This window comes from Pelmatolapia mariae, linkage group LG23 (genome assembly GCF_036321145.2).
Source record: "Pelmatolapia mariae isolate MD_Pm_ZW linkage group LG23, Pm_UMD_F_2, whole genome shotgun sequence".
Classification (NCBI taxonomy): domain Eukaryota; kingdom Metazoa; phylum Chordata; class Actinopteri; order Cichliformes; family Cichlidae; genus Pelmatolapia; species Pelmatolapia mariae.
In genome coordinates, this window is record NC_086246.1 from 11,873,766 (window position 1) to 11,888,333 (window position 14,568).

The window sequence follows — 14,568 nt, forward strand, 5'->3', positions numbered from 1 at the left end:
AACGAACTAATCATGTGATTCAGGTGTGTTGACCCAAGGTGAGATCTAAAACCTGCAGTGGACTGAGATTGCCCACCCCTGATCTAAACACTCTGTCTCAAATATGTCTTCTACTCCTGGCTCTGCGTGATGATGCTGAATATCCCTAATATGGTATCTATTGAAGGTTCTCAGTCATCCAGATCATTATAGACTTAAATAATAATAAGAGAAGACATCTGGATTTTTAAAACCTAAAGAAGTCCAGTTGCCTTCCTTTTTCAAGCTCTCAGGACTCCCTAATATGGTCATCAGAGCACTGGTTGACAGCACTGAAGCTCCGCCCACTTGCTGTTCAAACCTGTTTGCAAGACACAGCCAGTCACAAAAAAGCTGAAGTACATAAATATAATTTAATAAGCAGTGTGTCCATGTTCATCCAGGTCAGTGTGTATTTTGGGAGTTGTTCCCATAATAAATCGAAATCTTCTGAAACTATTTATAATATTTCTCCATCGTTTCTTTACACTGTGTGCAACAGATCAGGGAAAACCAACACTGTACATGCTGCTGTAAAAAGAATATGAGCCGCTAACATGTTGAGGTGATTGAAACGGAAAGATTTTCCTGGTAGTTAGCACCAACAGAACATCTGTCCCAGTATTTCATAAATACTCAAACTGTAAAATATGAACATTGTCTACAGATGAATCACATTGTGAAATTGTTTCTTCTCTGAGTGTCTCCCTGCATGCACAGCAGGGTAACGCTTCTGTCAGTCAGACACAGCACTGACGTCTGCATTAGAGTGTCAGTTAGATCCTTAGCAACACCAAGGTCTGCACAGATGCTTTGTGTTACAACATTACACAACTTCCCATTGATACAAACCAGCTCCATAACAGGAAACGTTAGCGGCTTCTTCAAACCATAAACAGAACCCTTCTGTTTGAATTTGATTCTATTCTATTTAAAACAAACAAAAAAAAAGTTTATTCCTCATCACTGAGTGCGTCTGAAAATCCTTGAAGTCTAGCAATAGCAGCACTTTGAACAGGTGCGTTGGTGAAAATAGTCCCCACAAACAAAGGAGTCCCCCTGAGGATATGGCGGATGACTGTGCAGGAGCTCGACACCTCGATGTGAAAGCCCCGATGTCCCAGCTCACGGTCTGTTCGCAGTGTGGTTTCGCCCAATGGAGACGCAAAGAACTGTTGAAGAAAGGGGGAAAAATTCCATTATTAAAACAATATTGTTCTGTTTGTTGTCCTCAGTTTTCACAGCTGAACTACCAGAATTTGAGTTGACAGGAAGTTTAACGGGAAAAATCTCTAGAAATGTTAAATGAAAATACATTTTTCCATATTTTTCAAACACTGTAACCAAAAGGTTTATAAGCATGTGTGGTTTCACGTCATATTGTGTTTGGGCTTTTCCCACCTAACAGACAACTAGTTCAATATAACATTTTTCTATCAAAGAAAATTAAACTAACGTAAGCTTCATTCATAGAATAAGTATATGCTTTGTGAGCTTAGATTGCAGACTGAGACAGTAAAGAACAGGCACAGTGAACACAGAATTACTCACTGCTGCTCCCGTTGTTGGGTCAATGAAGTCTGCCCAGTATCCTGCAGTCCACAGAGCGAAACACATCTCCTTTGCCCCGCTCACAAACTGCAGTTAGGACAAAGTCACAGTCACCAACTGCTACAACCTCTTAAGTCTGTAATGGGTAACACACGAGGACTTACTTTACTTAGCAGCTGCTCTCTATCCAGCTCTGTCTCCTTGTCCTCTGACCGACCGCTCGTCTGCGTGACCGTCACCACTGTGATGGAAACTGTGGGCGCCGAAGGAAACAACTGCTCCAGATCTGAGACACAGAGGCGCACGTATGTTAATAAAGCCAATTCTAACTCTTTTCATCTCTGTATGACATGCCTCAAACCATTCTGTTTGTTGTAGTTGTGAACTGAGTTTTGTAACCTTGCAAACCAAAATATCTAAAAATTTTAAGTTAGTAGTTTTTTGCCTTGTATGTGTATAATCTTTTTTTTTTTCTTTTTTTTTTAAATACACACACACACACACACACACACACACATGCAAATTCTCATCTATAGATGCACAAACATCAATCTTTTAGATATTTTGGTTTGCAAGGTTACAAAACTCAGTTCACTACACAGTCTGATTTACAAGTACAAAATATTTATGACCACACTTTGACATTATTCAGTATTTTTTCTTCTATATCATCAGAAATATTGTTATCGTAAATTCTCCTTAAATATCCAGATATCATTTTGGCTTGTGTTGCCCACACTCACAGTCAGCGAAGGTAATGCTAGGTGAATCTCCCTTACCTTTCCTCAGCAGCTCTGGGCAGGAGTTTATGGCGCAGTCTGTTTCTGTCTGATTAAAGTACTGCTCAGCTTTGCTTACTCTCGTGGAAATAGGCCCCAGTTTTCCCTGAAAAACAAACAATCACACACCCTCTCAGACCAAAGTGGTAAAAATGTAGCTCTGGCTTATTTTTTCAATTTTTATTTATTTATTGTTAATTGTCACACTTGGAATCTTACAATGAAGTGTTACTGACATCTGTGTTTCTCCTGTAACCAATGAGCCACAGCAGCTCACTTACATTTAAAATAAATCAAAGACATTGACTTTAATTTGTTCTCTCTGCTGCTCTGAACTGTAGTCCTAAAAGCTCTGACTGCGTTACAGCTCATAATGTAACTATTCAAAAATCTTACATGGAACTCGTTGACAAACTGGGCCAGTATGAACTGGTGTCTCTCTGTGCTGCTTGGAACCGTCAGCACATCAGGCACTGTCTTGTGGACCGGCGCCTTCTTTTGGTCCTCCATGCCCTCCAGGTGGCAGTCAAACCCAGCGTTACCAGGCAACTGGAAGCGCTGGTCCTGAGGTCCAAATGGTCCCATGTTCTCATCAGGCCACACGGTCCTTGGGCCTGGAGTGACGTGACAAAGATGATTTGTCAGCGTTTGCTGCCACAGGTGCTAAACAGTTTACTACTGAAAACTGCATTGCAACACTGCCTGACATCCTTTCCTGTGCAACTCACCTGAGTCTGTGTGTGATACCGCTATGTAAGGCTCATCTGAGCTCGCAGCAGAGAAGGTTCTGGTTGTTCCAGCCCTGAGAGAAGCTAAAGCTCGACAGCCAGCAGCACGAGACAGGACCGCCCTGCTTTGACCACACAGCACCTGCAGACAGACGACATCATGTGTTAACAGACAGATGCATGAAACAGGAACAGCCCTGCCCATGGTGCACTGTCTGCAGCTTCATACTTTTACTGTATGTTTTATTTAGGACAAACTGGATGCTGCCATTTAGCTCTGGTTTTCTGGAAATAAAGAGCCAGATGCATCCAATACGTTGCAGTATTGAGAAATTTAATACTTTCCTGTGATCAGACTAAAACTTTTCAAATCTTTTTGGAATTGATCTCATAAAGAGGAGAAGGATGATACAGTTTTCAGCACATGGACTTCCTATATAACATAGCTTCTAAGACCTTATCACTGCAGCTGACCTCTCCAATCTTCTAACCCGGGTCTCCTAACTGTCTCTCGCTTGGATTTTAAAACCAGAGATGATCGTGCTTTTGAGGTATTGGCGGCCAAACTGTGAAACAGCCTCCCTCCACCAATCAGGTCATCTGATTGTGTCATTTCTTTAGACGACTGCTACAAACTCATTTTTATGAGTTAGCGTTCCCTTAATCTTTTCTCTTTTGTTGAGACATCGTTTATTTGAAATTTGACAATTTTAATGTTATTTCAAACTAACTAAGACGTTTGTCTGCATAAAAACAGCTTTGATTTTTATGTTGTTTTTATTCTGGCTGGAAACAGATAAAAACATAATGTTCTCTTTAGCATTTAAACAATTTGAACATGTGGTTTGATGAAGTTTTGATCTTTTAATATGAAAATACTGCCTATAAAAAACAAAACAAAACAAAACCCCAAAATACTCATTAGCGAGGAGTGGTTTCAGACAGTCTGCTTTAATGCTACACTTGAGTGGTGAATAAAAATGTTACTGGCCTGAATGGGCCAACAGCTAGTACTGCCTATATTTAATATAAACCCTATATTTAATATAAATATAGGGTTTCAATCATTTCAAAATCATTGTGCAGCGTTTTAAAATGATTTAAAGTTATTTCTTGCACAATCAGAGATTCTTTTTAAAATCTACTCTGGCCTAAGTGAAGAGTAGCAGCCCCCATAACATTAGCATGAGCCATAACATTAGCATGAGGGAAATGGTCACTTACATTAGACATTGTGCTTAGTTTCCCTCGCCTTTTATCCTTGAACCTGTTTGATGAAAGAGTAACAAGAAGAACACAGAAACTGTTATTCCCAACAGAAAACGCAAAAGAAAACATGAAAACTCCCAAATGTAAGCTTTGCTAACCAGTCGAGTTAAAATAGCTTGTATGATGCAATGACTGCATGTGTCCCCCATGCGGAAACACATGTTACCAATATACTTATTTCACACATTAATCTACACAGACAATAATCCTCTAAAATACCTCAAGTTAACTATCAGCTAGCTAACAACACAGCTAGCTTTGGCACCAGCTATCACAAGGAGAGTCGTTCGGTCAGCTGATATCTACTCTTATCACTTTCTCTTTTTTTAAATAAGAGCTCATCTAAAGCACTTCCTGTTTTCACGTGACCTTAAAAAGACCACTGTACAGCGCAAAGCACGAGCGCCTTCGTGTTCATAATAAAGAAAACAAATGTTATTGTGTCGTTGGGAGTACAGCAGGAAAAGTACGCACTGTTCCGTACCTGTCGACTTGCACGTACTGTATGCTTTTACAAAACAACGACGGAAAGTCAGGAGGGACAAAATAATCCCGCACGACTTCCGTAACGCCCTCCTCTTCTTCTACACGTATGTATGCTCTGTGTGCATTGAGCGCCATCTACTGGGCGGTTTGCAGTTGTCTCCGTCAGACGCTGAAGCGTCTGAGTAAAAATTGTATACGAGATTACTTCTTGTCAATACAACAACATTTGCTTTATGCTTGTTGTTTAATTCTACAGAGTTTCTGTTCTTCTTTCTTTGTCAGAAGCTCGGCCTTGCTGGGTGCATTTTCTTAACTTGTTACGCTGATGTTCAGGTCTACAACTGGGCAAACACTAAAGAAGACAGAGGAGTAAATCATACCTGTATCTGTGCTGAATGAGAATGAATAATTCCAAATCAAAATCAGTGAATACACAACACTTTTTTATTACTTAAAAAAAAATCTCCTCTTTCTTCACCCGCTCTATATTCTTAGATGCACTCTATCAAAGACTCTTAAATCAGCATCAGCTAACTAAAATTTTAACAGACATTTCCTCTCACTCCACATCTCATCCAGGCATGTCTTTGCAGCCCACAGAGTTGCATAGTCTCCGATCCAATCACAAGATCAGCCTGGATGTGGAGCGGAGATTTTGCAAAGCGTACAATATTTCGACATGGTGAAATTCAAATGAGCTTTTTTAAATCTCAGCACAAGATGGCAGCAAATCAACAGTTAACAGAACCAAGGCAGTATTTATGAAAGCAGCACTGATCTGCTTCGCCTTGTAATGTGACACTAATGTGTGTGTCTGTCTGTTACCTTGAAAAGTTTTGATGATATTCATGATGCCTGCCACATTGCAGCTGCTTTTATGTTCAGCACATGCTGCTCGTCAGAGATAAACAGGAAGCAGGGAACCACTGTACTCACAAATGCATTTTTCTAAATGATAAAACCACTCACTTTTGTTGATTTTAATGGGTCTCGGCGTGATGATAATTGTGCTTTGGTGGTCATTTGCATTCATTAGGATGACAAATGACAGAGTGTCAGTAGGTTTTATGTCTGAAGACAGAGCTCTGGTGTCCAGTGGAAGCACCGTAAACTCATTTGTACTTTGACTTTAGTCCTTTTAAGGTTTGGCTTGCTGAATTTCTGAGAATTACCTTGAAAAAAAATGTTTGTACTGGACCTTTCCCAGGTGGGATGATGTGAAGAAATAGTATTCACTTGTTCAGCAAAATCCCCTCCCTTGCATGAAAAGTGTAATAACCAGAATAAAAGAACTATCCTGGCCAGAGGGGCATTATTTACTGTCAGAAGTAGCGAAGGACAAGGACAGGCAGTATTTGCTGGCGTAGACACATCCCTTTAGCTGACTTGGATGAGCTGATTGACACTTTCTCTGAGCTGACGGGATATGCAGTGGGAGTTTACCCTGGGACCAGCACGCACTTGTGTGTGAGTGGTGATGAGGCATGCGGAGCCATGCAGAACTTGGCTGTCAGTACGTCTCCCACAGGATCATTTGTTACAGCGTCTAGGCTCGACGGGGCTCCTGTGTGTGCACACAGACACACACACACACACATAAACATGTTCCAGCTTCCAAAAGGAGTTACCACACGTGCTGTAATATGGAAAAGACAGGACTGGTTGACTGGAAATTCAGTACTGTGCATATTAAAGTATGAGATTTTTATTTGGCCAGCAGCAACTAAATTACACATTGCATTTAGAATAAAAAAAATGCAATGTTTACAAAATTGTTTACTACTCTAGGAAGTACTTTAGTTATACTGTCGTCACATTACTTTTATGTTACCCTGCCACATCACCTATGATGCTAGAGGTCACACGGGTGATGTTACACAGGCGATGTTCAAAGCTAACTAGCGGTTAGCCACTTAACATCCATTTTCTTCTAGCCCCCAACAACCCTTGTTGTTTGCCGTAGGGCGAGAGGTGGGCACACTCAAGACAGATCACCAGTTTGTCACAGGGCTAACAGAGCCAGACGACCCTTGGCCCTCTCATTCAGACGTATGGTCAATTTAAGATCACCAATTAACCTAACCCCACTAACTGCATGTCTTCGGACTGTGGGAGGAAGCTGGATGATCTGGACAAAACCCACACAGGCATAACAGTGGTAACCAGCTCACCTTATGTCCACATATCTGCATAAATCCCTGTACTAATATAGAGGTAATACAGAAGCACTCTCAGTTAGCACCATGTTTAATGACTCAGTCACAAAATCCTGGTGGTTGCCTGGCGATTGCATTGAATTTTTTCACATTCGGTAACCAAGTGCAAGTCCAATTTCGATGGCAAGGTGACTGCAGAGCTTGCAGCAATGCTTGGTGGGAAGCAACCTGTCTCCCACTGCTTGTAGTCTGACTCAGAATGACTCTTCATTCTCAGACAGACTGGAAAAGATCTGCAAATAACTGCCATTGACTTTTTAAATGTAGAAAGATTGGCAAGACTTTGTATTGGTTTGCAACAGTTTGCACCAAAGAGCACATCTGCAAAAATAAAGAGCCCAACTCAACTGGTTGCCAGCTATTTGCATTCCTGTGATATTCCTGTATTCCTATAAAGCAAGGTTGCTGAGCGACTGTGTCATTTTGGACTTAAAACATTAATATTGATGGAGGAATTTCGGTTTCAAATCTATGAAGTTCTTGCTGAACTCTGAATGTAAATACTGTAGTTAATGTGAATTTCTGTGTATGCAGATGGAAACAGATTTTCACTGATTAATTACACTTAATCACTGGATGATCACAAACAGATTGCATGTAATTGCCAATTTGACCCTGTTCGACTCCATCTTATTTGTTTATTTGTTTTTACTTAATTTTATCTTTGACTTGATGCACCAAAGATGAAAACAGCAACTCACTATGAATGATCTCAAACATGGTCCCTGTCTTGGAAGCTATCATTTTTAGGCTGCTGGGGGATTCCCATGGTGCACTGAGTATTTCTTCTTCAGCGTCCTTCTTCACTCACTATGTGTTCATAGACCTCTCTGCACCGAATCATACTTGTTATTAATCTCTGTCTCTCTTCCACAGCATGTCTTTATCCTGTCTTCCTTCTCTCACCCGAACCGGTCGCAGCAGATGGCCCCGCCCCTCCCTGAGCCTGGTTCTGCCGGAGGTTTCTTCCTGTTAAAAGGGAGTTTTTCTTTCCCACTGTCGCCTAAGTGCTTGCTCATAGGGGGTCATATGATTGTTGGGTTTTTCTCTGTATGTATTATTGTAGGGTCTACCTTCCAATATATAGCTCCTTGAGGCAACTTTTGTTGTGATTTGGCATTGTTTAAATAAAATTGAATTGAATTGAACCCCCAAGACTGAATGTCACCCATTGGTTAGTGCAGCCTCAAGCTCAACACTCTAGGCGTCACCATCAGCATGGTGTTCTGAAACTGGCAGTAATGGATGAATGGATGGAGTAAGGGACACTCCACGCTTATGCAGTAGCGCATTGTCAATCACAAGGTGGAACTGCTGGTTCACAGTCCTTTTTGACTCTGAAGGAGACCATAATTTACAAAACGAACGGCATGTTACATTCAGAAAGACTCCAATAAGACCAGAAACTCACCAGGAAAATGTTTACTGACTTCATAGATTAGATACGCCAAAGGGTACCTGCAAGCCATGTCATTATTATTCATAAAACACACTTTTCTTAATGTCTTAACAATTTATCAGGTTACCAGTGAGCTGTTAAGTATAAGGGTTATGTTGTAAATATTGGATAGAAAGCACTAAGTTGTAGAAAGAAAGGCGTTGTTCTTAGGTGTGAATGAGCCGTGTTGTATAAAGCACTTACCTAACCTCTTAACATCCACTTTGTCACCAGCACCAACACCATTTATGTCAATCTCTATCAGGCTTTTTGTGCAACTCAACACAATCACCTCAAATGTTCAAGGAAACAATTACATGAGGCAGTTAAGTCCAATTCAAGGCACATTTTTCAGTCCGTTTGTCTGTGGCTGTGGTCAGTAATAAACCTCCACCGGGTGCTGGACTCACTAACACACAGTGTAAAGTAATAGCCCACTGTCAATCTAGCGAAACACTTTTCTCTGGACAGCACTGTCTAGCTTTGTGAGAGGAATTCCAAAGTGCAGCACAGCCTTAAGAGCTCCAGACAAAGTCATGAGTCAGTCGAGGTCTTTTTGTTGCTGTGCTCTCAAGCTGCACTGGATGTTGTCTGGAATCAGCAATTTTCTATTGCCTTTTCATCCTCTGTCAAAAACCATATTCCCATCTCGCACACTGTGAGCTACCTGCCTCTGTCAGCACACCGTTAACTGCACTCACTCCTTAACTAATGATAAAGTGAGGGCCATTAAGGGTGTGTTTCCCCATCTCCTGGGCATGTGGAAAGGACAAACCAATAAAGATGGGAGAGTTACAGGTTTTGGTCACCCATCACAGCCCATGCATGCTCATACTAGATATAAAAGCTGGTGCTTATGTGTAAAGTGTGTAAACTCAATTTGCCTCCAGGCTACAGTACAGTCCTTCAGGTTAGTGACTGCTTCCTTTGACCAAACTGGAGACTTAGGCTTTGGCACTCATATCTATGATATATTTCATATTACCAAGCTCATCAATGAATTATTTAGGGTTAGGGTTGCTTTTTAACCACATGCTAAACAAGCAAAGTTTCATTCTGAAACCATTCGGTTAAAGTTTAATGTTCTTAAAGACTTAAAACAGAGAATAGTCTTCATTATAAGCTGCTCATTGCAGGTGTCTGAGGCATAATATGCTCTGATTTATAATGAAATCCATTAGCATTAACGTTTACATGGAAATTCACTTCAGGGACTTCAGGAATTATTTTTTCCACGTAGCACCAGATAGGGTGCTAAGTGCCATTCTCCTGCTTTTTTTGTTTATCTGCGCTGTAGACAAACCCATCAAATGGGGAAAGATGGATCTCAGAATTGTACACTGTTTCACACAATGATTTTAAGCCACTTGAGGTTGGCATCAAATGTCAGTTTATCCCTATAGACTCCCTTGCTAAAATGACCACCTTTATAGCATTAAAAGGACTTTATAGCAGAGACTGATCTGACTAATCCAAAAAGTTTGTATTTCAGTTTTGGTGAGTGAAGTTTTAGCACTTCATTAGCCTGTTAATTAGCACTAACTAGCCATTATGTACATGCACCTTGTTAACCAAGATTGCTAGCATTAGCTGGTAACTTGGTACTTGGTACCCTTTTATCTGTATAACTTCTGGCTTCCAGGCCAATATGGTGTTAACTGAAATCCTGTCATTGAAGACATCTTTTACACTTTCTGTGGAAAACATGTATGCACAATTGTTGCGCCCCGAACTCTAGGTCTCACTTAATATCCAAATCTGAAGCACTGCTGAATTTTGTGCATGCATTTTTGTTCAGGGCATTTAAACCGCTTTACTTTATGTGTCTCTCTTGGCATTATCTGCTGCTTTCTAGGGAGAGAGCTCGGAAATGTCTGAAATTTACAGGGCTTTGGTCCAATTAACAGGTTTCTTTGATGAGGTTAATCATTTAAATATGTTAAACCAACTTTCATTTTCTTTTTTTATGTCTTCCCTGATTGAGCCAACTTTGTGAGCATGGTCACAGTGGGCACTGATGCAAAATGCATGAACCCCTCCAGAAACATATGATTATATGAATACAGAATAAGCGCACATACGCGATGCTACCTCATTAATGACTGTAAACCCCAGGCTTACACTTGGGGAAATAATGGAGCATTTCAGCACTACTGACACTGCTCGCAGCATTTTGGAATCGATTTTAATAAACAAGCAGCAGGTGCAGGCATGGAGGAGCGGTAAATTTTAAAATAAGTACTGCAAAGTCTCGAGCAAGTGCAAAGGATATGATTTATGGTAATTTTTATAACAGCACACAAACAAATGGAATTCTACAGAGAAATGAAATGATAATATCATTTACAGATTTTTAAAATCTTCACTTTAAAGACCCAGATGAGAAAATTCCTGTGCTAACAGTTTCTCAGCAGCATGGTATGTGGTTCACTTCATATTTAACAGTTTAAACAATGAACTAATGTTCTTTATTCATTTCTGGGTTTACCGAGTTTAAACCTCTTGACAAGAATGAAGCAAATACAGGGTTAGGGTTGTATTTAGCTACATGCTAAACAAGCATAGCATCATTAGCATAATTTACTATGCGTGTTTAAAAAGAAAGTTTAAAAAGAAAGTGTGTAAAGAAAGTGACTGGACTTCTTTAAGTTCTTTAACTTAAAGAAGTCCAGTCGCTTTCTTTCCAAGCTCCTTAGACTACCATGCCGTGGATGAGTGAGAACCTACACAGCTTTACTATGATTGTTTAGCATAATTTAGCATAGTTAAAATTCAGATAGATATGAACCTAAAACCGACCCCAAACTGCCGAATCATGTATGTTGAATGCTTCTAAATGACTTTTGTAAAGTGTTGATTTGTTTCTGCTTGTACTTTTATTTACCTATTGTGGACTGTCAAACTGAATTGTGGGATAAATAGTTTTTTGAATCTGAATCAGAAACCTGGCAGATGTTAATAGGTTAAAAAACTACGAGTTACCTACGAGTCTTACACCAATGTTGATTAACCTCCTAAGACCCGAACTCTTCCATGGCATGCATTTTTAATTTCTCTTTGATATTTGGGCTGATTGGCACCTGACGAATGTAAAACCAAAGAATTACCAGATTTTTTTTATTAACCCCAATTTTTGTTTCTGAGAAAAATGAGATCCACATATGAGCACATTTGTTTAAAATTTCAATAAAACAGTGGCAGTATAATGTCCTCATAAGTGGATATCAGGCCCTTGTAGAGCAAAATGTAGTATTTTGGTCTACACAACCCAAAATGTGATGTCCACATTTGTGAACGCCAGGTCCTAGGAGGTTAAACAAAATAGCTAGTTGAGGGATGGGGGTCAGCCATACCAGCAAAAATTAGCATTAGTAATGTTAGCATTATGGAGAGGAGCAACCTTAGAAAATAGGTGTTTATTAAAATAAACTGTAATTTAAGCTGTTGTGTGTTTAGCTGATTTTCTTTAATATTTTCAAAGTAAAATTTTTGCTTTTTTATAACTCACTTATAGCTGACTGCCCTGACATGTTTGTGCTGTTGTTGCCTTTTTGGGCATTTTATTGGAATCTTACTACAGTGATCTTAGTGTGTATATATATATATATATATATATATATATATATATATATATATATATATATATATATATATATATATATATATATATATATATATATATATATATATATATATATATATATATATATATATATATATCCTCACTAATCGGTAGGCTGAATCCATTGTAATAAACAAGCAGCAGGTGCAGGTACTGAGGAATGGTAACTTTTTAAATATGTACTCTAAAGTCTCAGGGAAGTGCAAAGGACATGATTTATGTTCCAGAAACATCCCACGAGAGGATTCTGCTGGTTATCTATCATTTGGGTTGTTGTGTGGTCCAAATATGGGCACTTTTAGTTCCAGAAAGCATGGCAGTGTTTAAAAACTCGAGGCTTCAAAAAGCAGATTCCAAAGAACAGCAGTCATCTCCACAATCAGTAGTTTCATTTTTGATATGCCTACTACAAGTGTGACTTCTGACCAGTCAGCAAAGAATAAGAACAATTAAAGAGATGTCATTGTGTCAGAGCACAAAATGCAGGGTATAGCTGCATATGTGAGAACAGAACAGATAATCACATTTCAGGGAGTTGATGACTACGGAAATCAAAGAACTGAGATTTATAATAAATGATATACCTGCTGTGGCATGCACTATAACATGCATTACATTTATACAATGCTGGATTGAAACACAGACTGGCATTGCCATCCATGCTGCTAGAATAGCACAAAGCATCTACGACTACGGTGAAGCTTACAGTCCAGTGCAACACACCAACACAAACCTATCAAAAAAAGATTTAAAACTCTGCTCCACAAAGTTTTTAACACACAGTTAGTCTAACTTATCCGCTCTCTGTGAACTCCAGTGATTTGTCTGGTCCCTTGGTGCTCGACAAAGTTAAAGTAACTCACTATGAGCTTAAGTTGGTAGTAGCAGCAGTGACAGGAAGGGTCAGAAATAATAGAATATCACTGTAGGTGCTTGCACCTGATGCTCATTTGTCGAAGTCTGTTCCAAAACGCTCTGAGCACTGTCAGCGCTGCTGAACTCTGCAATTACGCCCTTTCCCAGTTGTGAGCCTCGGGGCTGCAGTCACTAATGAGGCAGCAGCGTGTGTATGTGTGTGCTGTTACACTGCGCACATAAGATTATGTATATGTAGCGACGGCCCCGGGTATGCAGCTGCAGCACCAACTGATGTTCTACTAGCGACTGGTGGCAATTTAAGGCGGATTCTAAATGTGCAGGTAAATCTTCTGCAGCTTGACATCTCTTATGGCTGTTTCGCTTTGTTCAGTAACACCAGCGTCACAGCTGAAACAGCTTTTTTATACAGCAAGGGGTTCATTAAAATTCAGGTGAGTAGTAATTATATGGAAGATAACTACATAGCATGCATACGAGAACACTCAGGCGTGTGGCGCCCTGATCATTTATGGCTTTTTACATATCTTTACATCTTATAAATCCAACACTGTGCGCTGTAAAAGGCTCAAACGGGCCTCTTCTAGCATTCAGTTTTGAATGATACTCCCAACACAGTTTCTCCTGAAGTAGCAGCTATAAATAAAAAATATGATTACACATCTATTTCTGACCACCCTGCATGCTTTCATTGTGAAGCAATGCTTCCCCCCCGCTTCAATAGCTTTTCCACCAGGTTCCTTCTGAAAAGTCTGCATACTTCAGAGGGAATCTGGCAGCACAGAGAGACTTGGAGTCTCAGTATTAACCACATAAAAAACGTTGTGGAGCAAAAAGAAAAAAAATGGAATGCAAGTAAGAGTTGTGGTTCAGTTTTGTCATTTACCTCTTAAATTGTGAAAATCTTTTCATCCACCTGCTTTATAATGCACATTTTTCAGTCTGTCTGTGTATTTAAAATCTTGACTAAAATACTTAAATATGAGACAAATAAATTGGACAAAATGCATGGCACACATGGCACAGTTCTCATGAAGAAGGAATTAATCACAGACACCAAAAACTGTTTTTCTACCATCCCTAAACATGCTTTTTAATGCTGTTTCGTCGGCCTTTTTCACAGCCTGAGGGGAATGACTTGGTTTTAGTCAGCCTCAAGTGGCCAACAGAGGACCTGCAGTAACCGGCACTGCTTTGAGTTCATTTTTCAGCCCTGGAGGTAACCTCTTCATTGAGGGCAGAAACTCCAAGAATTAACATGCAGTTCAACATGATTACAACAAAAGCCCAATACACCGGCAACTTAATTCCAGTAATACCATTTACATGCAACTCAGCAGAACTTGACAACTGGTAATTGTAACTGTGTATCAGTGTATTAATAAAAACATAATGACTTGATTTTCCATCCAGTATATAGGTATAGTATTGAATTGTATTATGTAAGGCATTGTGGGGGGTTTGGTCAAGAGCTATGTGCTGCTCACTTTGAAGGTCAGCCAGGCAATGACAGTATCCCTCTTTTTTCTTTCACCTTTTTAATCAGGCGAAAATGATTAGAAACCCCTAGCTGCTGACATTTAGC

At 39.8% G+C, this 14,568-nt stretch overlaps 1 protein-coding gene across 3 annotated transcripts; it reads right to left on the reverse strand.

Annotated features, from left to right (window-relative positions):
- Positions 1-373: 373 nt before the first annotated feature.
- Positions 374-4,920, reverse strand: mmadhca (metabolism of cobalamin associated Da). 3 transcript variants are annotated; one of them, XM_063467384.1, is made up of 8 exons: positions 4,830-4,920; positions 4,301-4,343; positions 3,077-3,218; positions 2,745-2,962; positions 2,349-2,454; positions 1,734-1,855; positions 1,570-1,656; positions 374-1,190 (listed from the first exon to the last, which is right to left on the reverse strand). In XM_063467384.1, exons 2-8 carry the CDS (start codon positions 4,307-4,309, stop codon positions 972-974), a joined length of 903 nt encoding a protein of 300 aa, XP_063323454.1. In that variant the 5' UTR covers positions 4,310-4,343; positions 4,830-4,920; the 3' UTR covers positions 374-971. The 3 variants fall into 3 exon arrangements, with proteins under 3 accessions (XP_063323454.1, XP_063323455.1, XP_063323453.1); XM_063467385.1 differs by having other exon boundaries at positions 4,820-4,841; XM_063467383.1 differs by lacking the exon at positions 4,830-4,920 and adding an exon at positions 4,565-4,671.
- Positions 4,921-14,568: the final 9,648 nt, after the last annotated feature.